Genomic DNA, 25,694 nt, shown 5'->3' on the forward strand with positions numbered 1-25,694 from the left:
CAGCATGAAACTATTTTAACTCTTAATGAAATGGGAGGCAAATGGGCACTGACCCGTTGCGAGGGCTGTCCCTGGCCTCAAGCTCAGAGGAAGCATGGGTGTTAGATGTGTAACACCCCGTTCCTAATAAAACAACAAGAAATCCTTGCACAGATCAAACAGCATTAGGGGGAGTGTGTGCACAGCAAAACAGTCTGTGTGTTATCTCAAAACACAATGTTTGATGCTTCTTTATCTGTGTTAACACACCTTAGAAGTCACACTGCTCCCAGTATAATGCCTTCACCCAAACCCTTCTTCCTGTTGGCTTCACTTTATCAGACAGTTGGGGATTTAAGTACATCACAGTGACATCTCCCACTATTAAGTGAAAGTGTGATGGATGACAGGAGCAGCACCTGCAAACAAGGCAGCTCACACCTTGTCAGCGCCAATCATATTTACCATCTGTCTTCCATTTATCTAACACAGACCTGACAGCCTTCTTTTATATTGTTTCATTTCTTACCACAAAGGAGTCTCTAATGTTTTCTCCATTGAGAACTGACAAGTTCTACGGGAAGGAAATAAAACTCAAAGACATTGATTCCAGAAATGTAGTATCTCAAATCTCCCCACTTGTAAAAAAACCCACCAACAACACAAAAACCACACACACACACACTAAAAAAAAAAAAAAAAAAAAAAAAACAAACAAAAAAACCCAAACCCTCAACAAACCAAAACCCAAACAAAACAAAGCCAGATGGGGAAAATTGTATTTGCTTGACTACCTTACAAACAGGCTGTGAAAGTTAATTCATAGCTGTACAGCACACCAAACACGACAAGAAGAAAAAAATTTACCAGCCAGTAGCATAGGTGTGATTTCACCGTAGCACTACTTTAGAAAGGCCATCACTGCACAAGCTTATATTAGAATATAACATTTATTACGATGAAACAATAAAGATACAAGACTGTCATCTTAGGCGCCGGTACGTAACACCCACTTTCTTCAACATGTCACTTATCTATTTTATGCCACTGAATACAATCTGTCCGAATACAAATGCCAATGAAGTGTCAGCCCAGGGGATCACCAAGAGACTTACTTGGTTAAAGGCCACCTTTACAAAAAGGGCAAACCAAGCTACAAGGCCTGAAAAACTTGACGATACTGTAAACTTGCTGTTTAAAATCTCAAGGTACTGTTAAATAGTGTCAGGCACCGTTACCTTTCCTAAACAGTCACTTTGCTTCTAGTCCACGTAAAAAAAGGCTCAGAATGCTTTATCTTTTATCCTCTTTCCACCCCAAAAAGGATTAGACACATTCTAAGTTTTCAGATTTCCTTAGTACCAAAAGCTGTCTTTTGGTCATTCTTTACATTTTGCAAAATACATTTTAACAAACTTTGTCTAGGGAAAGAGGCAAGAAGAGGGAAGAAAGATCACATCTCCTGAAGTTACCTTAAATGCACTTTTTTATGCCTTCTAAAAATCAGAGTCATATTCAGCCACCAATATAAGACACATGGATTCTAGAAGTTGTTAAAATCAGATATAGACTTCCTGATCTGCTACTGTCATATGGCCAAAAGAAACGTCCTTTTGCCTATGATAACATGGTAACATCTCTGGAAATACGTCCTTTGCAAGGACAAAGAACTCAGGGAAAATGTTAAATTCATTTTTACATTAAGACTGAGCAGTGGAACAGCTGAAATTTAGAGGCTGTAATTAAAGAGAATCAGAGGTTGTGGTTTTGTTGGTTTTTGGGGGTTGTGTGGTGGTGTGGTTTTTTTAATTCCTCCTCTCTCCTTAGTTTTAAATTGGCAAAGTAGTCCACAAAAACAGCTTGAAGAGGAAGGGAGGTTAAAAGAATAAAATAAGTAGTCAGTTATGCGTGTTGTGGAGAAGATTTTAGGAGCTGTTTAAAACAGAATGTGGAAAGGGATGTTTAAGTGACAGAACAAACCAAAGCTATAGACAGAGGAAGTGAAAAATGCAGATCAGGATTCTTTTCAATCTGGCAGAAGAGGTATGAATTCAGGGTTTGGATACCATGAAATACCCACATAATCTAAGGTCTAGAGGAAAGCCCATCTCATTACAGATTTTTGTGTTGCTGGTAACCTTCCTGATCACCACTTATTGTCTGATTGTTTCTACTACTAAAATATGATTTATTTCAGCACTAGGAATAAAATTTGATTTAGCTCATCACTAGAAGAGCACACAAGCAATTTGATACAATGTCAGTCTTGTTCAGATTTTCTTGCTGTATAAAATGAGTGCTAATGATCTTGACTCTGCTACCCTCATGTATTCATGCAGCCTTTTTCATGTTTGCTGCACTATTATTGATTTATTTTTAAATAAAACAACGAGTAAAAGAAGTTCACATAATCTAAACTCTAGGGGCCTTTTAGGAAAAAAAAAAATCCCAGTTATCAATGAGCATGGCTTATTCACTAACACAACTTCACACTAGTCACTGTATTCTCACAATTATCATCAGAAAGAAGATATTAAAATACCACAGACAGACCAAAAAATCCTCTCAATTGTTAATAAAAATGGTACCTATGTATCTCTGACCCATAAGTTTAATTTACAAATGCAGAAATATCATAAATACAGTTTATGTAATATCTCACCTTTCTCACAATATCCGTTTTACAAGTTTCCAGTATGACCTTCTCTAATTTCCTAAGAATAATGGTATTTTACTTTTTACTTCTTTCCTCCAGAAATCTGGTGATAGAGTTTGACAGTGAAACCCAAATCTATTAGGTTAGGATAATGTAGACCAATTTAACAGTATAAAAATCAGGACACTTCTTGATGCTAGTGAAGCTCAACCAGATTTCTTCAAAATGAAAATACATAGAACAGTAGCAACACAAACTACACTGTAGCTTAAAAAAAAAAACAAAACCAGAATGTACTTCAATTAAATAGGAGCAGCATTAGATCCTGCATGCTTCCCCATGTACCACCAGGATGCTGTCCTATCGAACACTGGTATGCTATGGCAGACTGTCAGTTTCTGCCAAAGTCCACATCACAATGTGAGAAGAGATAGATGCAACGTAAAAAGCACATTTCCCAATGTTCTGGTAAACTCTGGTACCCTGGACTACACTTCTGAGTGAAGAAATGAAAAGAATGTTTTTCTATATTTTTCAGGAAGTGGAAAAAAAATAAATCTGATTTGGAAAACCAAAGAATCTATAATCATCAGTTGCTGTCAGAACTTTGTTCTTAAGGGTTAATAACTGTATATAATTTAGCACACATGATTCACTAACTACAAGTTGAATAGCTGTTTAAAAAAAGAGTTACAAATTTTTTTCACTCATGAATGCATTTATGCCTGACATTATGTACTTCAAGGCAGTTAGATCTCTACCATGTTGATTCCCCTCCAGATTTAGGAAAACAAATTTAAAAGGTTGCAAGCAGGAGGTATCAATATAATCAACTTTAAAGCAAAACATGCTAATAAAGAAGAACTGTACGTACACTGTAGAATCAAAAAACTCATGTTGCTACGTTTGAAATACTATGGGATCCCTATGTATATTAATTGTAATGTATGTAACAGCACAGTGTTAATAATCAGCAGTAATTTGGGACTGCAGCAAACAAGAACTGCAATTGCATAACGCTAGGAACGCTGAAGCATTCATTACTGAAAGCATTTAGAAGGACTGACGTGAAATAATACTTTATATGTTTTCCATTCTCAGCAAAAAACTGAAAAGAAATCTTTATCTGAAATGTCAGTTTCCAGTATACATATCTTTACATTTGGAGAAAAACAGTAAAACAAATTAGATTAGAATATTTTCCAAAAACTTCAGGGATCCTTCAACACCTTTTGATGGGAAGGATAGAGAGTCTTCAGCCTTCTCTGGTCACCAACATGTGAAAAGACGACAAAACAGTCTGGGACTGCATAGGCTGTCTGTCCAGGGCTGGTCAGTGTCAAGGGACTCTCAGGTTTTCCCTTGATCCAGAGGCACGGCTGTGGGCTCTACAGCAGCTTTCTTTGGGCTAGGATATACCACACTATTTGTGCCTCTGCACACAACTCTCCCATGTGGCCAGTTACAAAGAATGCAATGAATAATTAATTTGCATTAAAAGCAGAGAAGATGATATGATAAAAGCACAGGACACTCAATCACTTATTTTATAAAGACATTCAGTACTGCTTCACTGGGAAGATACAGTTGCTCGTTGCTTGTGTACACCATGTCATCTTCAAATAACTGTTGATACTAGCAGTGATAAAATGGCTTCAGAGAACTTAAGTGACAAGGCCAAGACCAAAGAAGAAGCAAGCCTGTGAATTAAGCTGAGAAATCAGTCAGCTTCTTAAGGCTCCATGTTCCAGTCCAATCTTACAACCTGATGCTTACAGCAGTATTCCATATTTATCCATCATATACATTTTATCTCCTTCCTTCCCTCTAACTCTCACACCCATACAGAGTCAAGACAAGTATTTTTAATTTCTTTAGTTCATTAAAAACCAAAACCTAGACCTTATAGTCCAATTCTTTCACAAAATTAAAAACAGTCAGTTTAATGTTCACCACTGTAAATCTTCCACTGCACAGAACAGCAGTATGAGAAAAAAAGAACAAAAGGTACCTTTCCCTATATATTTTATTATTTAGCAGTTTCTAGAAGGTTCCCCTCAGAGACAATTTCCTATTAGAAAGGGGATAGAGTTTACTCTAAACATAATTGTTTTGAAACAAAAAGTATTCAGTAGTGATGAGCAATTTTTGACTTTCAGTTGTTTTTCAAGGCTGTTTCTTCTTTTTTGACCTGTATATCCTACATTTTCCATCTGTTCAAGCCATGATTTCCAGTCCACTGGAGCAAAAGCAATGGTAAAAGAATTTTGCCAGCAGCCCTTGGCCTCACTTTATGACTACAGTTCCAAATCTGGCTGCCACTCAAGGTAGAACTTTTAAAAATAAGGCACTGTTTCAAAATAAAAATTAATAAAATTTTCTCAGAAAAGAGTTATATTGGGGGGGCAGGGAAGGGGCCCTTTATCAGAGAGGAGATGAGAGTGAGAAAAGACCAGCTAGATGCAGCACACAGTGGCTTTATTGGTATCTGCAATACAGGAGCAGAAACCACAAAGACCAATAGCCATTAACGTGCACAACAATCACCGGCACACCCCTCTTTGTCCCAAGGAGCAGTACTGCTACTGCAATCAGAGGACACAGCATGGAGGTAGTCACTATTCACCACACTGCCAGGTCAGAGAAGGGGAAACGAGAAGGAGGCAGATTAACTGATTCTCTTAAAGTCACCCTGGAAGCTTACAGATTATTGGGTACCAAACTGGCGTCTGCAAGAAAAAAATCTGATGTCTTCATTATATGACAACGTCTGGCAGCGCTAACCATGGTAGCCTCTTATTAACTAGATGCAGCAGATACCCATAGAATTCATTTATGGACTTCACAAATGAAGGACCTAGAAAAGTTTTTCCTTACACTCTTTGGGATTCCCTTCCAAGCCTTGGAACCCCCAAGTTGGAAGCAGCTGGGAGTTTGTTAGAGCGAAGTCCCACTTCTCAAGAGGCCTGTGAAAAATCAGTCTGGTGAATCATGTCATCTTGAAACACATTACTTTCTCTATAGCCCTTAGCTCTAAAGCCTGCTATGTGGTCGGATTAATATGCAATCCTGGATTTTCCCTGCCTAGTTTGTATTGCATAACAGGCATAGGTTTTCTCATTTAGAAATACAAAAACTGGCCACCAGTTGGTGAAACAGGAAAAAGGGATCATTTGGAAAATACAGAAGGACCTTCTCTGTCTAACAGCTCAGGCCAGAGACTGCTCTTCCTCTCCCCAAACTGCAGGTTTTTTTCCTTAGACTCAACATTTGTGTTTCAGTGGGCAAGGTCTGTTATCCTTTCCTATGTATTATGATCAATCATTTTCTTGATTATTTATACAAAGGGTCATTTCAGCTCCTTTTTGCTTCATCTCAACTCACAGGAGAGAGGATATGTCTGCCTATGCCCTCATACTCACATGTTCTAACAGGACGAAGTTTCTTTCTGTCTACCCTGACCCAATGTCTGTACCTCTACAAACCAAGATAATTTAAAGTTTTAGGGACTTGAAACTCAATCAGGTCACAAAAAAATTCTCCGATGGCTTTTACACAATGCCAGCTGAAGAGTCTGTTGAGAAATCAGAACAGGCAGCATACCACACATGCAGTCTTTTGCTTAGGTGACCCTGTCAAAAGAGAACCTATATGGTGTAATCATAGAACTGTAAAATGGTTTGGGTTGGAACAAACCTTTAAAGATCATATAGTTATGGATAATGGATATACTAGACTGACATGCAATTCTGAAACAGGGCCTTATTTCAGTCAAACTCTACCTCAGTATCTAAAGCACTGAAGAGTTTACTCCCAAAGAGAGGGCCACGAAAGAGGTGTTAGCATCTTGTTTAACACTGGGATTATAGAAGAGGCCAACATAAAGAATATAAGCCAAAGTATTTAATCAAGCTGAATTTTTTGCTCTTACATGGTAGTTGCTTTTTCCCTTACAGCAGAATATACATATAATTTAGCAACCAATGAAAACTAAATTAGCTATGCACGTGTCATGGAGGGATTAATGCAGAACAGAAATACTACAGTTCTGACCAAGAAAACAACCAAACAAAAGCTTAGACATGTAGTTTGATCAAAGACAGACAGGCAATAATGCTTTAGAAGAACAGTAGAATAGATACTATAACTACCCTGATATTGTAGCAGATTAGTCTTGAGGCCAGTTACTGTTAGAAAAGTAGGTCAAGAGAAATCAAAACTCATGAAAGCGACATGATTAACAGCAAGCTGTTACAGAAGTTTGGTTTTAAAAGGTAACAGCAAATTGATGTTTTTGAAGAAGAAAACACCACATTTTTCATTTTGAACTGATATTTGCTATCTACATTTAGGTTTTTTTGTGGTTTATGATACCTTAGATCTCAAAATGAAGAGCTAAAATATAAACACATCATTTCTTTTTGTTCCAGAAAATTAAATTTAGAAGCATTCATTTAAAAGTCCAGGTGTTCAGTTTTCATCCTAATTTAAACAAAGCAAGATTTTTGAAAATTTTACAGACCTACATATAATTATCATGATTATAACTAGCTCTACTTTAAACTGATCACAGCTCACAGAAATATATATGCTTTGAAGTCAGATTTCTACAACCCTGCATTCACAAATTAAAAACAATGAATTATTTTTACCTTAATTCTCTCTTAGATAGAAAAGGGTTTTAATGTTTATTTTTAAACCAATTTTCATATGTAGTAGAAGTTTCCATGCATGTCTGAAGTAATATCTCTTTAAATTCATAAAGACAGGCATCCCTGAATGCTTACTATGAGGAACTCTGTCATCTTGAAATTAGTCACTCAGGAAATTACTTAAATGTTAGGCAGATTGACTCAGAAAATGAAAACCTGATATGATAAGGAGTGTACATAGCCTACTGATGTTTGCCCTCTACCAGATGAAGAAGAAATAACTGTCCTTGAGACAGCATCTAAGTGCTGTGGTAATTCATTTTATAAATTACACACTTGCAATGGAAAAAAGGCAGGGGGTGGCAGTGGGGGGGGCAGGAATAAATAAATCATGAGAATTACTAGTTCGAGCCCTTACTACTTAGGTCAGTGGAGTCAAATCTGACTTACTCCTTACTCCACTATGCGGTATACATATAAGTTCAACAATATAGCATTTATAGCTTTGTGCCATTTTAATAATTGAGCCCTGAAATATATCTTGGAGACGTTTTTGGAGTCTGAGGTGCATAACCACCAGAGAAAGGAAAGTGTATTTTGTCTCAAGTCAGAGTAGGATACAATTTCTTACCTGAAGGTACCAAGCATCTCTAGTGCTCAGCAGCAGCTGTTAGATATGGTGCACCTGTGACATTTGTAACAGCAGGGAGTTCACCGCTCCCTGCTATCATGCACCTCCTCTTTTGGCAAGTAAGTTTTGTGAGCCTTTGTGGGCTTTGGCACCAATGGCCATTTCTAGGACAAAGACTGAGGACAGGTTAGTCAATCTCAGAAGCGAGATTACAACAGTTACCTCCAGTTCTAAAAAAGATTACATGAGTCATTGGTAAGGGATAAAAATGAAATCAGTTCTACACACAACAATTTTCCATATGTCAGCCACACCACCTTAGTTTACGGAGCTGCAACATGGAAGGGCAAACTTAAAAAGACAACTGGACAGCCTCACTTGCACGCAATGCACATTGCTCTCAGCCACAGTACAGCCTGATAGTCTTTGCTGTTCTTCCTTGTATTAATACTGGTGGTCATAGTGAGCTTCCCACTCTAATACCCCAATGCTCAGAAAGCAAAGTAAACCAATACAGCACTTGACATTACATTCAAATCACCACCACCACCACCACCCCCCTCAGGTATTTTTCATTTTCAGAAACTGTTTTGGTATAGCAATAATACTTAGGAACATCAAACATACTGTAAAACAGAACCAGGCTTACAATAAGTTGGGGAAAGAGGTTTAAGCATATAAATCCTACTTAGATGCCTAATTCTTGCTCACATCCCAGGACTTGAGCTTTGCTAATTTTAACATAAGTTCAATAATAGATTAGGAGCATGGCAAACTCTAGCTCAGGAGACTTTACATGTCATCTCCTATTAGCACATAGGTAGGTCCAACCTCTACTATTCCAAATTTTTTAAGTGGTAATCAAAGGACAACTTCAAGAAAAGGCCTTTCTCACTCAGAGATCACAACTCAGACAATTCATATAATATTAGACTGAACAAGAGGAGAAACGTCAAGACAACCAGCTGCTATTCAATTTCTGTAGAGCTACAATGAAGGATTGTTGGGCAAATTAGACATGAGAAAGTGACTTTCTATACCAAGAGTAGAGAAACAAAGAATAAGGTATCGAAGAAATAAAAAACAGCCTTACCTCAGTGTGAACTGATCTTCTGTTGAATTTTTAGCAACAGATACAAGGAAAGTCAAAATGTCACCTTGCTTGACAGTCTTTGGTGCATACTGGATGGCAATATTATTATCCAATTTCATTTCACTTAAGGAAGGGCCAGCCCGTGTCTGGAAAAGAAAAACACTTCCAATCCTCTGCAAGGGAGGTCCTGACTCATCAATGTCATTGTGCCCTGGTTGGATCCCATTACTTTTCCTTACATCCTCCTTTGTACATTCCCCTTTCTCATGTCCCGGCTGTATGGCATAGTAAAGTTCCACAGGGCTCCCTTCAGACTGATTCATTGATTTCTTACGGCCAGCAACAACCGTGGGGGGGTTAAACCAGCTTGGCAGGAGCTCCAGCTCTGCCACACACAACCCCAGATCTCCTTGCAATCTGCAGCTGCCTCTGACTTCCCGTGTCTCTCTGAAGGCAAACACCCGCAGGCAGGGCAGCTGTTCCATGGTGTTATAGTCATCCCAGTCCCTGCCCACAATGTAGAATAGGACCTGGACTTTGGGCTTGCTTGGGTAAATTTTGTCATTCATTATGAAGGCCTTAAGTTTCCAATTAAAGGAGAACTTGTTAGTAGATCCAAATGGATTTGAAGCCCACATTAAGTCCTGGGGCACTACTTGTTCAATGGAAAAAGGTCCATAGCTGGCATTTAGCACAGGTGGTCTCTTGGATTTGTAGATCAGAAAGGATTCCACTCGGGACTGCAAGCTAGAATTCCTCATAATATCCTGATTAGCTTCCTTAAGAAAGAAGGAAACATCTGCATTGTGGATACGATAGGTCACAGGCAAGTAAGTTGGCAGTAAAGAAAATCTCTGTATACTCTCCAGGATCCCTCGACTCTCCGTCACTGTTGAAAGGAAAGGAGAGTTTAAAACATCAGATCTTCAAGTCATACTGTGACATAATTTCGCAGGCTTTATTTGAAGGGATTGACAGTGCTGCAGCTGGTATTAGTGGCAACAGTAAGCATCATCAATGCATGCAGAAGTAGCCTAGGTAGATGATGATTTAGTTAGCTTGGAAAACACTAGGTTATTATATGTTCTTACATGGCAGCTAGAGTAAAAGAGGTAGCTTTTGTAGGTTTGCCCATGTCAAAGGTCGCACGTTCACTTGCAATAGATGTTTATTATTGGAGAGGAAAATTACTGAGTCAGCCTCTGCAACATAAGATCACTGCACAGGCACATTTAAAAAAGGAATCTGAATACTGAAGTAAGTTGTACCTGTACAAGAAACCAATGCAGTGATTTTACATCATCAAATGCTGCGCATGGAATACTTAAGAGTTTGCTTCAGCCTTCTTTTCAGCACTCAAGCAATAGATGGACTTTAGGTGCTTTACTGCTAAAGGCTGAATTTCACTTTAAGAACAGTTAGCACAATAACCATTTATACAAAAGCTCCTTGCAACACTCTGGTACTAGAGGATTTCAAAAGAAGCTTTATTTGCATCCAATTTATAGTCCCCTCTATTCACTTTATCTATGAAAAGCAGGGTTTTTTCTGTAAATAACTATCAGGATTCGCTCCACTGTTGTTGTTGCCTACCTAACCCTACATTGTTCCTTAATACAACTGCATTATCTGTAGGCTGTACATCACTGCACACTGAAGGAACATTTTCAGTGACACTGAGCTTCTCACTGCAAGATACCTATTTTAACTGTGCCATCAAGCAATTATCTAAGGCAACGTATCATATTAAAGAATAAGCTCTCCTTCCTTTCTAGGAACTGTCACTCCCAAAAAGTAAAAACATACACTGGTAAAAAATACAGATGCAAATACAGTATGACCTTTCCCATTTGAATGTTGGACCTTCGTGCTTATGTCTTCACACCCTAACACCCTAATTGTAAAATAAACTGCATTTTTTTTCCATAGCAAATTCAAATCCTTACCCTTATTCAGAAGAGTGACAAAGGGTAACTACAGACAGAATTTTCAAAAGCAACCCAGTTTCCCAAGCTCTAGTCCACAAATGTTTAATTTGTCCTTATTTTTTGTTTGGCATCTGACTTAAATATTTATTTGTTCATCAAGTACCAGCCTAACTGATGTCAGTTACTGCTAAACACCAATCTACCACTTATTCACTGCAATTCATCGCAAGTACTAGAACAGAAGAGGCTTGTTACCTTCAAATTCTATGGGAAGATATTGTTAGTTCCTAGAAACCTCTGGTTTCAGACTGCAAGCATTCACCAAAAACAAATCTGGAAAATGCCTCTCAGCAATAAACCATCTTTTCTACCTAGAGCCTGCACAACCTGAAAGGGGAGTTCACCTTTGCAGGAGAGGAAGCCACACCAATGCTACCCATAACCAGCACATGAATCATGGCACCTCCACAACAATGCAGTTAAAGCAGGAGATCTCACTCTGCCGCAGACTCTGCCCAATCTCAGACAAGTTGCTTATGCTGTGCTGCTGTTCTCTGTCCAACTATTTCTCTCCCCTCACCCTTGATCTGTGTAGACTGCAAATTCAACAGACTCATCTTACTGTCTATATAAGAGCACCAACGACAATAACGAGGCTGTCATCTTAGTTAAGGTCTTCAGGCATTAATGTCATGCAAACCAACAAATCAGAAAACTGGAGCAAAGAATTTTCTATACGGAAAAAGCAAAATCAGCTTGCTATTAAAAGGGGGGGGGACAACCACAAAAAAAAAAAAAAAAACAAACTAAACCAAAAAATATAACACACACACACACCCCCAAAAAAAAAACCAACAACAACACAACAAACACAAACAAACCCCAGATAAGGGTGGATATCATTCAGCTGTAAGGCAGAAGGCACAATTCTTAGAATGAAAGGGGTCAGGAAGAAAAGATTGCAGAGAAGAGTTTCACAGTTTTGGATATCTTTCTCTCAATCTTGAAAAAATGAAATTCCTCTCCCAACGATCAAAATAAACCCTTACTTTTAAAAAAATTAAAGTAATGTCAACTCTTAAACCCCAACTAGAATTTGAAATAAGTTCCATCTGAAGAATTGGGAAAATGGCCTCAGCACACATTATCATATGGGACTGTAAACTGCAACAGCAATAAAAGGCTGAAGTCCCCTGATCCCTAAAGCTGAAAAACTCAGCTTAGATCTTGTTTTATTTTAGAGGAAGTCACACACAAGGCTTTTCTGCTTGTTTTTAATCAAGAGTAAACCGCGGAGACTCTGAATTAAAAAAACCCTCTATTTTAGTCTTGGTCTTTTCAGCATTCAACTCCCACTCTCTCTCCAGATGTTCACTGATAGCAGATGAAGTTTTTGAAAACATTTTTCTAGATAATCCTCTAATAGAGATTTCTAACAACTCTAAATGGCTTTGCTAGTACTTAAGAGTTGCAAGGATCCATCTCTCCTGTCCAGCCCTAAGGCAAAATCTGTTCTGCTTTGTACTCCTCAGATTATCCAGCCCATAACAGTGTTCTTCCATTTAATGTCCCATTTATAAATTCCACACTCATTTTATACACCTCCCAACAGCTTGGCAAAGCACCATTAAACACAGTGAGGCATCAAGAAGGCAACTCAGACAGTGGGAAAAAAGCTCAAGGTATTCAATTTTTTATTTCCCTTCTTTTGATTACAGCTCCCTCCCTTGCATTCCACAGGGAGAAGTACATTATTTTTATATTAAAACTAAAAGTGTTTCACTAATATTTTTTTAATCATTTATTTTAGTGTTTAATTATCTAAGGGATTAAAAATCTTCCATATGTTTTCCCCATCTCCACAGGACAACATTCCTCAGAGTTTCTAGATCAATGACTCTTTGGAATAAGAAAGCAACACAAATGAAAAAACCCTGAAGGTGAAATGCCTATTAAAAAAAGGAAACAATCTCACCAGATAGAGCGTGGTCCATTGGTTTTGAAATTTTGGGGCAATGGCAAACTGGTCTGATCACTGTTGCACTTCCTCCTATCATCAAGCTGTCGATGTGCACTGAATATAAATTGGCTTATGCTGGAAGCTGACAGCAGCTTTCCAAACAGCCAAAGGCCAAAAAAATCAAACAATTTTAGACTTTTATCTGGGGAGAGTTATAATCAGCACAAACAGAAAACAGTTCTCAAAAACTACACTGAGCTCTGCAGTACTATCTGGATTTCGACCATAAAAGTTTATTAACGATTCTGAAGGATAGGAAACTAAAACCAAAAACTATCAGCATCCTTAATTGCAACCATGACTGTTTTCGTACAAATTATGTATGTTTTTATAAATGCAGAATTGCAGAAGATTACAATTTTATGTGTTATTGGGTGAAACCCAGCATAAAAGTGGAGCTCTGAAGATGTGTACCTACCCTAAATATTACATAAGATCTATACTATAATAATCAAAATTCCCCAGGAATAAGCCACCTGAATAAATAAGACAATAATCACACAGTGATTCTCTGTTTTAGGATGTCAAACAAAATAAAAGATAGGTAACTTAAGCGCTGTTAAGGAAACAACATCAATAAAAAAAAAATAGACCGTTCAATTCAGGAACTGCAGTTTACCACTATAAACCTGAAGGCTTGTCTACATGGGGAACTTGGCAGCAGAATAACTAAGTGCAAGAATACAGTACATTAACTAGGCCTTACTTGTTCTCTGTGTGGATGTATGGCACAGAGCGCGTCATACTCTGTGTCAATACAAAAGCAGTGGTTGGTACCAGACTAAACCAAGCATTGAGGAATTTAATCTATCCGTATAAGGACAGATCCCTATGATCCATAGAGATCTGCTCAACTTTTAACTGATCACTTGTAGCAAGCTGCAAAATCATTTTATCTTAAGCTGAGACACTGCAGAGGAAAAAACCAGATTTTTCCAGAGGACCACAGCAAGCGATGCCTCACCTAGCTACTGAATCTCAAGGGGCTGACCCTCAGCTGGAGTAGGCTGCTCCACTGCAAGGTCTGGCCAAAAGTAACTACTCCAACTGCAGAGTGGCGTTAACAGGATTCAGGAGATGTCCCAAACAGTTTGAAGCAAACCAATAAAATCTAATTATGATGCTGTGCTTATGCCAGGAGCTACTATTTCTCAATCCTTTAAAACTACATCTGTATTTGACCTCTTCTGCTGTGAACGGTTTGTTGAGGATTTCAATCAGTGGCTACCTGGGAAAGGGTGCTGTATGAGGGTGGTTTTCTTTCCTTTCTCTTTAGCAAATCTTCCCTGACTGACACCTTTAAAAATACTTGTCATGGATAGAAAAAGCAAATTCTTTGCAGGTCAGTGAATTTGGGGGGGGGGGGGGAAAAAGTCCTAGGAAAAGGCAGCACATTCAGTCTCCCTCCACACACCCAACGCTAGCGCACATGATATATCCCTGAATGTGACACTGTAAACATGCTGCATCTACCTTCCTAAAGGTCATACTGCTTTCCTCATTAGGCTCCTAATTTTGTACTGCAGACTGGGTAAAAAACTTAAATCTTTATTTCTTTTAATGTTGTGTAACAACAGCTCTCAGTCAATAACAAAAAGCACTATTCACAGCCCAGTTTTACTGTAAAGTCATTGACCATGGCTTCAGAAAACTGAAGAAATCTGCCAGACCACTAAATTCATTCTATATTGCCAGATACTAGGGCCTTCACTGTCCTAACAGTTACTTTATTTTTAAAACTATTCAATCCACAATCACCAGCATTCATGAGAAATAAAACACTCTTACAATCAATTAGATAATGCTACTATTAAAAAAAAAAAAAGTTGCCTTTTTCTTGTAGATTGAAGGGAACAACTTCTTCGGATAATTGCCTTACCAGCTGCAAGCTTAGACTGGTAGTGTGATAGATGAAGTTTGTTGCTGTATCTTGGGGATTGAGATAAGTGGTTCTTTTCAGCCTGGCCAGAAATTTGACCTTTTTAGTTAGTTTCAGCTGATCTCCTTGGACCTTTTGAACTCTTTAGCTCTCCCAGCTCTGTTATGCATTGCAATATTTTTAGCCAAAATCTCTAGGGAAAAAAAGAATAAATTTGGAAGCATGATCTATTTCCAGATCGAGAAACTAACGGTTCCGATAAAACTTCATGCTCACTTTTGGAAAATCAAGACATTTTGGTCTTAACCTAATTAAATGGCTGAATCCACTGATGCTCAAAAATGAGGCTGTTTAAGCTATTTACACAGTGAATGCCATGCCCAGGTGTATCTCAGTCAGTTGTTAACTGAGGGATGATTTACTCTTCTCAGTACATCACTTAGAAAGGACTGAGTCAATTAAGACTGTTACATGAATATCTGAGTAGGACCATTTCAATCTTTTAGGATTTGTTGGCTGCTTGTCATATTCCTTCCTTAGGTTCAAGCATCTTTCTGAGCAGCCCCTACACACAAACAGACAAAACTGGAGTTTTCCAATGATGACTTACTGTGTTCCCTCTTTTGCCAGTTTTGTGGCAGTGCTGATTTTCTTAAAACAATTAGCACTGCATTTTCAAGCTTTTGTAAGTGCTATGCTTTACTGAGAAGAGCTTTATGACACAGTGACAAACTGATGGGAGGTTTTGATCTTGGACAGAAAGGCAATACAGGCTTTATGGCAGTTGCTCATTTTGCTTTTTTAAAAGCAATGAAGTTTTCCTTGGCTACACTTTGCAGTAGTGCTCAACAGAAGTCCAGAGGGAGGGACCACTGTAGATGGAGAACTGCACAGCACAAGAGGCTGTAAAGAACACTAATAGCTCAGATGCATTGGAGGGCAACAAATTAAACCCACAGGAAAGAACCACAGTGCACCACGTGATCAGAAACCTGCAAAACCACATAGGATCTTACTGCAGATTATTTTCTTTGAAACCATTTTCATGCAGCAACACACCTAACCTGTGCAGTAACACAGAGTCAGGAAAGTATTTTAATGATTTGATGCCATAAACACATCAATCTATCTTACAGATATCCGCATTGAAAATTGCATGCTGAAGTTATTTCCTGACAAGAAATAAAACCAAAAGCTACGAGAATTAATTTTCTATTAGCTTATACTATGTTATATCCATCCAAAAGTGAATCGCTTGGTATCTAGTTGGACAGGCTAGCTATCTTCCCTACTTATCATCTCATTTTAGCATTGATTTTGGAATTTAATTATATCATTACATTTTTAATGCTTTTGTGGCCAGAAGCCTTAACCAAAACCAAACTTCATCAGAGGGAGCAGTATTTGCCTGAAAGAATCTAAGATTTTAGTTAATAGACAAGGTTTTAAGAAGTGAAAATTGATGCCAAAATAGTGATGGGATTTACCAAAAGTCATAAAGCCAGCATGTATTCAGAGTTAGAAACAAGTCATAAACCACAAATTCCTCTCTGTAGTCAGTATTCAATATGAACATTCCAAAAAGATTTTCAACAGTGAAACCTGAAAATGTAAGGAGCAGGTAGATGGGTGGGGGTAGAGGATGAGGACTAAATAAGCCAGATTTTCCTGTATTCTTCCACTACTTTGTCACATCAGCCAAAAAAAGAAAACTCTTGTTCAACATTTCTGCCACAAGCAAGTAATAGAGGAAGTTGAGCCATCACATCTTCAGCACAGACATAGAGTGAGATGGCAAGCTCCTGCCTATGTTTCATAGGAACAGTGCAGCAGGTAGGTTTTCCTATACTGAATATGACCTACTTCTTACAAGTATTTAATTATGAAGACATTATTATGCGTAAAAATGTTCAGTGTTCACATTATTCTCTATACAGCTGTGTAACACAAGGCAGAAATAACAGTTGATTCATTACTATCACTATTCACATTGGAGCACTGATTTCCCATCAGTCTTCACCCACATACTTGGAAAAGGAGTATCAGCATCTACCTTCCATACCAGTACAGAAATAAAAGAATCCAGCCTATCTGGCATCAGGAACCCTAATCTTTCCTCCTAGTCATATCATTAGAGAGCAGTTTCCAAAAAAAATCTCATGCTTTTGGTAACAAACACCATCATTCTAAAGCGCAAGTACCAACAGAACAGCAATAAGGCTAAATCGATGTGTCACAAATAGGAAAACAAAACCAGAACCCTGAAACCCAAGTCATGCATTTATCTGTGGCAAATTAAAAAGGAAAATGGCTTCAAAGCCAAAAGTCACCCACTTCTTTTTAAGTCCTTTCCTTATTAGCATTTTAGACTGCTCTGTGTGCTTCACTTTATAACATTCCCTGTAACTATTTCATCCTTGGAAAATTATCATTCTCTGAGAACAGCACTGTTCTCAACCTACCAACATCCCCCTTTTTCCTCAACTTGCAGTAACTCTTGTTCAGCTCTGCAAGTCTGTGAGGAGTTTGTTACAAAGCAAGGGAAAGATTACTTGAACACCGAGGCCACAGACTATGTAGAAGAGCTTCTTCACAAAAAAGGCAAATCCTCATTTCTCCTAAGAGAGTTTTTAAAGCATTGGAGTATTGTTAGTGAGTGCAACACACGTTAAGTGACAGTCACAAAGTAGATACCCAATAAACCAAATTAATTTTTGAACAGATGCAAATCATTTGTACCATCATTTCTAAGAGGAATGCACACTTGCAAACCATTCTTTTTACAAAAATTATCAAGCATAGCTACTGCAGTCAGAAACAAAGATTTTTTTAAGTGCTGAGTCCTGCAAGGAAGTACTCCGACACAATGAGCTTAAACTTCATGAGACTATTCTTGTGCAGAAAGGCAATTCAGTTAATGCTTTGCTACAACAGAAGCTGGACTCCTTTGCAAGAGGCAGTGTTACAGTCGGCCCAGCAAAGCACATCTTAGCCACTTTTGCTTCTGTGTTATCAATCCTGCTAGGTATTTCCTCTTAACAATCTTGTAGTCCATCTTGCAATTTACTAGCTCCACACAGAAGCTTCCATGACCTGAGTGGGAAAGGAATAAAACCTTCTAATGAAATACAGTACGAAATTTCATCCCAGAAGGGTCTCCAAATACAATGCTGAATCAGAAAACAAGAAATACATCTGCAGAGTGATCCTCAACTAAGAAATCTACTCCATCTTTAGTGGTGTGTCATCTGGCTCACCTCTAAGAATTGTCGCTTAAGGGTTTCAAGGACTCTGGCTCAAACTTCTGATTTTACCTGAAGGAGGACAGTGAATCTGGATGATACACTTTGTACCTACTATCACTGTATCCCACAGCAAGTACCACTGTCAAGTGTGTGACTGGACTATTCAACTGCTGTGACCATGACAGTATTATTTGTCAATGGGATGTTACTAGACCACAATGACTTATAATATATAGTCTTTCCACATAATCTCTTTCTCACAGCGAGTTTGATTTTACAGAAAAATTTAGATGTCACTAACATTCAGAAAATGGTCTTCTAGAAAGGGAGCTCTTGCTCCACCAGACAAAGAAACAAGCAGCACAGAAACAATCATCAGTCTTAACACAAGCCATCAGCTGATGCTTGAAAAGCAAGGCAATAAACTAAAATCAAAATTATTCTATCAATTTCACAAGCCTGCTTGTCAGGAACTCCTTGTGGACTGCCGTAAATGCCAAGTCTGAAAGCTGAGTCACGACATCAAAGGATTTCTATGCCTCCATGTCTGCAGTGAGTGCAGCCATCTGCGTAACCTTATTATGTGCATGACTCCAATCATCATTAAAGGCCATATACTTATCCAGCACTTTTCATACTTTAACTCTTGTTATTTGCCTTGATGTGATTGTAAGTGCTCATCCCTGATACACACTACAGGATGCAGACTGTACTCCCAGTTGCTGTATCAATCCAGGAATTCCAGTTGCCTTAATGGGCCTGATTATCAGCCAGGTAAAGCCTTTTTGACAGCAGCACTATAGTCTGATGACACAGTATTTTCTTTGAATATCCTGTTCTACTGAAGTCTGAGGAAAGTTTTTTTAATGATTAAAGTTTTAATCATTGATGTCAGGACAGACTACACCTCATCATTCATTAGGAGAGAGATGAGCAAGTTATTTTATTATTCACATTGACAGACCAATAAAGAAATAATTTAAATAAAAGGGCTGCAGAGGAACACATACACCTTTATATTACCAAGCGATACAAACATGATCAGAGAAAGATCGTCTTAACAAAGGCAAGTTCTCACCTGAAAAGGCAAAGTAATAATTACAGAGAAAAGCATTAAGATAAAAGGATAAGGCACTGTTTCACACAAGATCTGATGTCAGCCTGAACATAAAAGGGCAAAGCAGTGATGAGCATCACAAAGTTTACAGTAAGAAAAACAGGAAAAAAAACCCCAAACCTAGAGTCATGTTAACTACTGGGTGATAGGGAAAGAGTAGCTAGGAAAATTTTTTCTGACATTCCAGATTCAAAACATCAATAATCACACAGAGGGCTGTCCCCAGTCCCATCAACTGCATGTAATGCAAGGCGCTAAAGGTGCTAGACATGATAAGACGCATCACTCCCTTGAGTGTGTCATTGCCTACAGCAGTGAGCTTTCATCAATAACTCACTGGACCACCTTGACACACACACTCTCTTGGCCTTTTTTTCAATTTTGATGCATTCATTTAATGAACCATAAAAAGACAGAATCTCTAATGAAAATAGTACTAGGCTAGGTGCTATCCACTTATGGCTCAAGGCAACCTAATAGTGAAAGAACTAAGAGACAAGGAGTTCAGTGTCTAATGCAGGGGTCCTCAAACTTTTTAAACAGGGGGCCGCCGTGCAGATGAAGTGGCAGGAGGTCATCTGCAGTTGCTTGGTTTCCCCCCCCAAACCCCAGCGGGGGGGGGGGGGTGGGGGGGGGTGGGGGGTCTGTAAGTACCGGGGTCCAGATTGAGGAACCTGGCGGGCCATATCCAGCCTGCAGGCTGTAGTTTGAGGACCCCTGGTCTAACGTAATGAAAATTTTCTCAGGCTTTCAATAGCAATAGTTTGTTTCTCTCTTTCTGTCCCCCCTCACCTCCTATACCTCTACTTGCAGAATAAAAAAGAAATTATAAATATTTATAAAACAAATAAAAGCAAACAAAAAAGACACATACACACAAGCCAAAAATAGCAACAAACTTAGAAGGCTGAAATAATAAAAAAATTCAGTAAAAGGAAAGTAAGGCTGAGTAGTGGGGGATTGCACACTGCAAGGAGCCCAACATCAATTGTGAACTTCTGCATGACAGACCCAGAAGAAATACAGGACTGCACATGCAACAGCTTTATATACTGCTTAAAACAGACTCTATTCAGACAATCAGATGTCGATCAGATTCTTCCTCCAATGTCTGCAGAACTCCCCCTTCATTTTCTGCAAAGATACCAGGGACTGTACAGAGGCTGCAGTTCTGCTACCAGGCTGCTACTGATGGGAGGAAAAAACTCCCAAGCATTAAAGAAACACCTGATTCACCAAAAGTAATAGGCCAGTTTCTGCTGCTGGCCTTTTATGAGACTAGCCATGTTGATATACCCTAATCCAATTCCAGTGGAATGTGAACTGCAACACAAAAGTGTTTGTGGCTGCTGGCTGATCATTCTCCCTCCTCCAGAGTATGCTTTTTAAAAATAATTTTAAATCTGTTTATCCATATCATGCCTCTACATCTTGCTGTAGGCTCTGTTACACTGAATTCGTACAACCAACAACTCCAATACTGATCTTCTATTGCTACATTTGCTAATAAGATAAAAAGATTCTATTTTTTATTTAAAGTCTCATTTAAATAATACCATAATGTTGGCATATGCAGTAAAAAAACTAGCAATATTTCACTAAATACATACCCATATTACATTAATTAAAGAAAGTGCAACTTGAAAATATTTGAGCGTGTTCTCAGAAGAAAGTGAAGATATGAATGGGTGTTTGCACCTGAAAAGTCTAGAAATTGGAGGACACCATAGAAAAAAAAATATATATATGTATATATTTATATACACACACTGACACACATAAGAACAGATACAAGAAAGAATCTGACTTTGGCAGCATGGAACACAGCTAGAGTTAATTAACACTGCTTCTTGGGTATTTCTGTTCTTCACTACAGTCTCTGGTACAGACACACTATGAATATGGGAATGCACAGTGTCCTGAATCCATAGGGTCCTCCTGCTTAGAGGATTCAGGAAACAAAGGTTTAATTCCTGTCCTGAAAAGCTGTTCAAAAATAACATGTACAGTCCAAATCTGTCAGCAACCACTAAGATAGCTGACCAACTCTCCCCAAATACAAAGGCTATATTCATTAATGGAGATAAGTAAGAACCTTCTTGATGTGTTCATAATTAGCTTCTGAATCACAAGGTCTTCATCCTTCACATGTTTTTTCTTTTTACATCTGTAACCCTGACACATTCCCAATTCTTTTCAACTTCTTGCCAGCTAAGTAGGAAGCTCAGGTCTCTCAGAAAAAGAATTTGCCTGAAAAAAGGCACACAAACATCAGAATAACTCATCAGGCAGTTTTTCAGGAGTCTTATTCTGACCACTGAACGACACCAAACCTCTAGCAGGCCTGTAGTATGCTTACAGACGCTCAGCTGTCTCTAATAGCATCAGGCACAGTATTTTGTGTGTTTATGTATGTCAGAGAAGAAAAATGAATCCATGTATTTTTCTAAAGGAAGTTTTGCAGAGCTAACTAAAGCAGCTCTGTGTGCAGCTAACTGTAGCTCAGCTGCCTTAACAGGCCCAGGAGTATCCAGGATAATCCACTCCCAGAATGTGACTGACCAGAACAGATGATCCTGTCTAAAACTTGCTGCTATTAAGTGGCTCCTTGCTTCTCTTTCCTCTTGCTTCCTCTCAGTTGCAAAATCATGCTCTCCCCACTAGGTAAACTGGGTGGTCATCTCTTCTTTCAGGTGAGATGACTCAGTTCATCTAGACTGGCAGAATTGATCTACCTTTTCCTGGCTCATTTTCTGGTGAATTAGCACATTGTGTTGGCTCAGTAAGAGGTTGGCTGAAGTGCCAAGAGTGTGCACAGGAGGGTGGAGTCACATGCCAGAGCCTCACCCTTGGAGAACAGGACCAACTCCTTCCAGTGGTAGGGGGCTGCTAGATCATTCCAGATGGTCTAGCAGCTAGCTCCTGGAGTCACCACCACGCAGAAACCTGCATCCACCTCAAGCCCTTGGTTGATCACAAATATGAAGCTCATTGCTTACCCTTGCCTTAGCCCAGGCACAGCTATATCAACCACACTTTTGCAACAATAGCTTGTTAGCATGGCAAACATCCAAACCTTTCTTCAGAGAGACTACTCTTGATTTTCCCGTCCGAGAGAGAAGCAACAGATTATGATTTTTTGGAGAGTGCTGATTTATTTATTTAGTAGTTAAATTTTCAAGTGTATTTAGACCTTAAAGACACAAGTAGAATTTCACTGCAAGTCACTAACGAGGTCAAGTATTTTCAAATATTCAATAATGCATCATATGCATCTTTTCAGACTTAAAATAGCTTTGAAAGTCTGTCTTACTATTGGTCTATGAATTATTATTTTTTTAAAACAAAGCCAGTTTGCAATTTGGCAGTTTATTCTGTAACTAAATATTTTGCCTCTTTAGAAATATATTTAATGGCTACATGGCACATTACTGTATCTTTAAAATTATTTCTGTTCTTGTTGTGGAAATAAATCAGTGTGCTACTCTCTCAGCTTTCTCAGAAATGTAATAGGCAAAAGAGTTAAGATGACTAAAATTATCATTTTATAGCCCCATAATGTTTTTTTCCTTGTCCAGGCAAAGTCCAAAGGGCATGAACTCCTCAACTTACCTAGTATTCATTTAACTAAATCTAAGAAAAGCTCTTTGTCCATGCAAATCTCCGAAGTCTTATTCAGAAACCAATTCCACCTTTTCAAATCATCGTCTTTCATACCTATTTAAAAGTAGCTTCATATTAAGCTGATACTGATAGAGATGCTACAGTATTTGACACTCCGTAAACACCCTAAAAGTAGAAAAATAAGCTAGAATTTTTTGGTTTTCCCTGTCTGACAAAGTCTCCAATGTTTTCTTTGGCACTTCTTTGGGAGTTTGTTCTGTCAATTTTGAACGAGTTTCACATCTCCTTGCAGAATATAAAGGTCATATTAAAATCTGCTTCAGCTAAACACCTTGTTTTCTTGAATCCTGACTAGAAATTGGAATGTTTAGTGTCACAGTCAGATTTCCCCAAGGAGGATGCCATAACACGTGGAATCAAGAACTCTAGCTACTTAATTGCAGGGAAGTTCCTCCTGGTGAATGTGGAGGATGTTTAAAATTCAGCAGCAATAAAGACTGCAGGGGAGTGGCACAAGAAACACTGAGAGCTCAAGATTATTTTCCCCTAACCTGCAATTATCTTGGATACTTAAAAATCCCTGATACTTGGACATGAATAGTTTTGCGTTCCAGTCCGACTGAAAAGCTGTGAACAAAAGATTTCAGAAGCACTGGTGAAAAAAACATACAATAGAAAGCTCAGAAACAATAATCCTACGTTTAAAACAAATTAGATACACTTTCTGCCAAGCAGGTCTTCAAACTATGAAGAGCACAAACTGAAGCCCCTGTCACAGCGAGCTCTTAGAAGCTGGTTTTCTGTGCATTCAAAACAATTATTCCCGTTAGTGTCTCAGTGAATCCATATGCACGTTTGAAACAGTTTGATTCATTATTAGTGTCTACATTTGTGTGTAGTTAAGACCAAATCCTACTGCAAGCAAACATATTAAGTTGTATATATTAAGTCTGTACCAAATGGATTCTACAATTGTAGAACTGACTGACGCTTCACATCACTGCTTGTAAATAAAAGATTAAAAGATGAACTTCTCTAATTGAATGTCTACAAAAGAAAGAGCAGTATCTACTAAGTAGAGCAGATGGTAGGATCTGTCTGCAAGCAGAAAACCAGCAGAAAGACATTACCCGATTTACATTGTATTTGGAGCATGCACTGGCCATTGCATTTTATTCAGTTGGACTAATTTATACAACTGATGCAACAATTTGGTATATTCTACTCTAAATCTGTGTGAATAACTGATTTTTCAGCTACCCAGCTAAAGTAATCAAAACCCAAAACCAATTTTCTCAGGTAAATCCAAAGTGAAATTCCTTTTTTCACCTTATCACTGCAAAATGGAAGAAGAAAAACCCTAAAACTAATGAAACCTTAAGAATGGATTATGTTACCCTTTAAAAGATTAAAAAAAAAGAAAAAGTTAAAGGCACCAACCTTTCTTCTCAAACTCTATCTTACTTCTTGAGTATTTTACAGGAAAGCTGTTCTGTGTTTCCATTTTAATTCACAGCCTTTCTACTAAACTGGCATGTAAAAGATGTACTGCATTTTTTTTAATCTAGTACATTTTTAATAGAGGCAGGTCATGTAAAGCTTGGCATTAGTCATTTAAGGGAAACATTCTTAACCATACTAGCTACGTCTCATTGTCCTATTTGGATAATAATCAAATCATTGGATAAATGGAATATACAGTTGAGAAATATTTCTATGCATACTTACCATGCTCCTCAAATCACGACCAGCTGTTGTGTTTATTACATAACAAAGGACTAAATGTCTATTTGGAAAAAAACCCAAATAAATTAATATGAGTAAACAGAAAAGTAATGATTACTTGATCTAATTTATGCTACTATTTCTTGTTTTACAAATTAAGCTAAGCTTCTTTACGTATCTGTGCATACAGTCTACAAATACTTAAGATCCCTTCCCTGGTCATTGAAAAATGGATTGAGTTGATTGAACAAATCACAGAATGTATAGACATTTATTGCCTGGCACTTTAGGAGATACCCAGGAATAAGTCAAGCAGAAGAAACTACTGAAAGTGAAGGAAAGCAAAGGCATTTTTATTCAAAGTGTTCTCCCAAATTACATATGGTTCAGAGGTGCCAAATACAAAATTTAAGACTTGAGGGCTTTAAATTGTGTAAATTGCAAGTAGCATTACTGATACCATAGTGATTGGAAGTGAAGAACTTAGCACAGCTTAAGTCATTTTGGTACCTTACTACTCCTGAAGAAGGAAGACAGATCACATTCATTGGTAATATCCTGGGAGAAGACACTGATGATAGGTGATGAATCTCATATAATCTACAGAAATATCCTAATAAAAAGTTCATCAGATAAAGCACACAGATTGCCCCAAGAGAATTAGCAGTGCAAGCAGACTGTGTGCTAAAAAAATCACATGGCTGGTCCTTTCAGGTTGATAAGGCTCTGCTGCGTGTGTATGCAGTTACTTCCTCAGCACAAAAGAACTAAATTCTATCCAGTTGTTACTGCAGTACAAGGTAAAAAGTAAACACTTGATACCTGGAGCATCTCAGTGCTTGTATATGTGTCTTTCTGTCTGTTGCTTCCCTAAATCACATAAAATCCACTATTGCCTTGTATTATGACCACATCAGGACCTAGAGGCTAATTTTGAAGAACAGTTGGATGGTGTGCAAGGAAACACGCTATTATTACTATCACCAGCACTAAGCATGGAACAGGTAACTTCCTAAGACTTTCCTGCTGTATGTCGGTATTTCAAATACTGTGTGAAACAAAACCCTTCTCTCTAACGTTAGCTAAAGATTTCAGATACATTTATCTGCATGGTATCTGTGTTTTTGTTTTGGGGGTTGTTGTTT

At 38.2% G+C, this 25,694-nt stretch overlaps 1 protein-coding gene across 4 annotated transcripts in view; it reads right to left on the reverse strand.

Annotated features, from left to right (window-relative positions):
- The window catches only part of TMEM132D (transmembrane protein 132D), a 260,652-nt gene that overhangs the window by 195,055 nt on the left and 39,903 nt on the right, over nucleotides 1-25,694 (reverse strand). For 3 of the 4 annotated variants that reach the window (XR_003552763.2, XR_003552764.2, XM_005233310.3), the window contains exon 2: nucleotides 9,012-9,900. The exons of the other annotated variant lie outside the window; for it this stretch is intronic. Coding sequence is in view for 1 of the 3 variants with exons in the window: in XM_005233310.3 (XP_005233367.2) it covers nucleotides 9,012-9,900 (889 nt within the window). In the remaining 2 variants the exon portion in view is untranslated. The remainder of the gene's footprint in view (nucleotides 1-9,011; nucleotides 9,901-25,694) is intronic. 4 annotated transcript variants of the gene reach the window in all.

This window comes from Falco peregrinus, chromosome 2 (genome assembly GCF_023634155.1).
Source record: "Falco peregrinus isolate bFalPer1 chromosome 2, bFalPer1.pri, whole genome shotgun sequence".
NCBI lineage: Eukaryota > Metazoa > Chordata > Aves > Falconiformes > Falconidae > Falco > Falco peregrinus.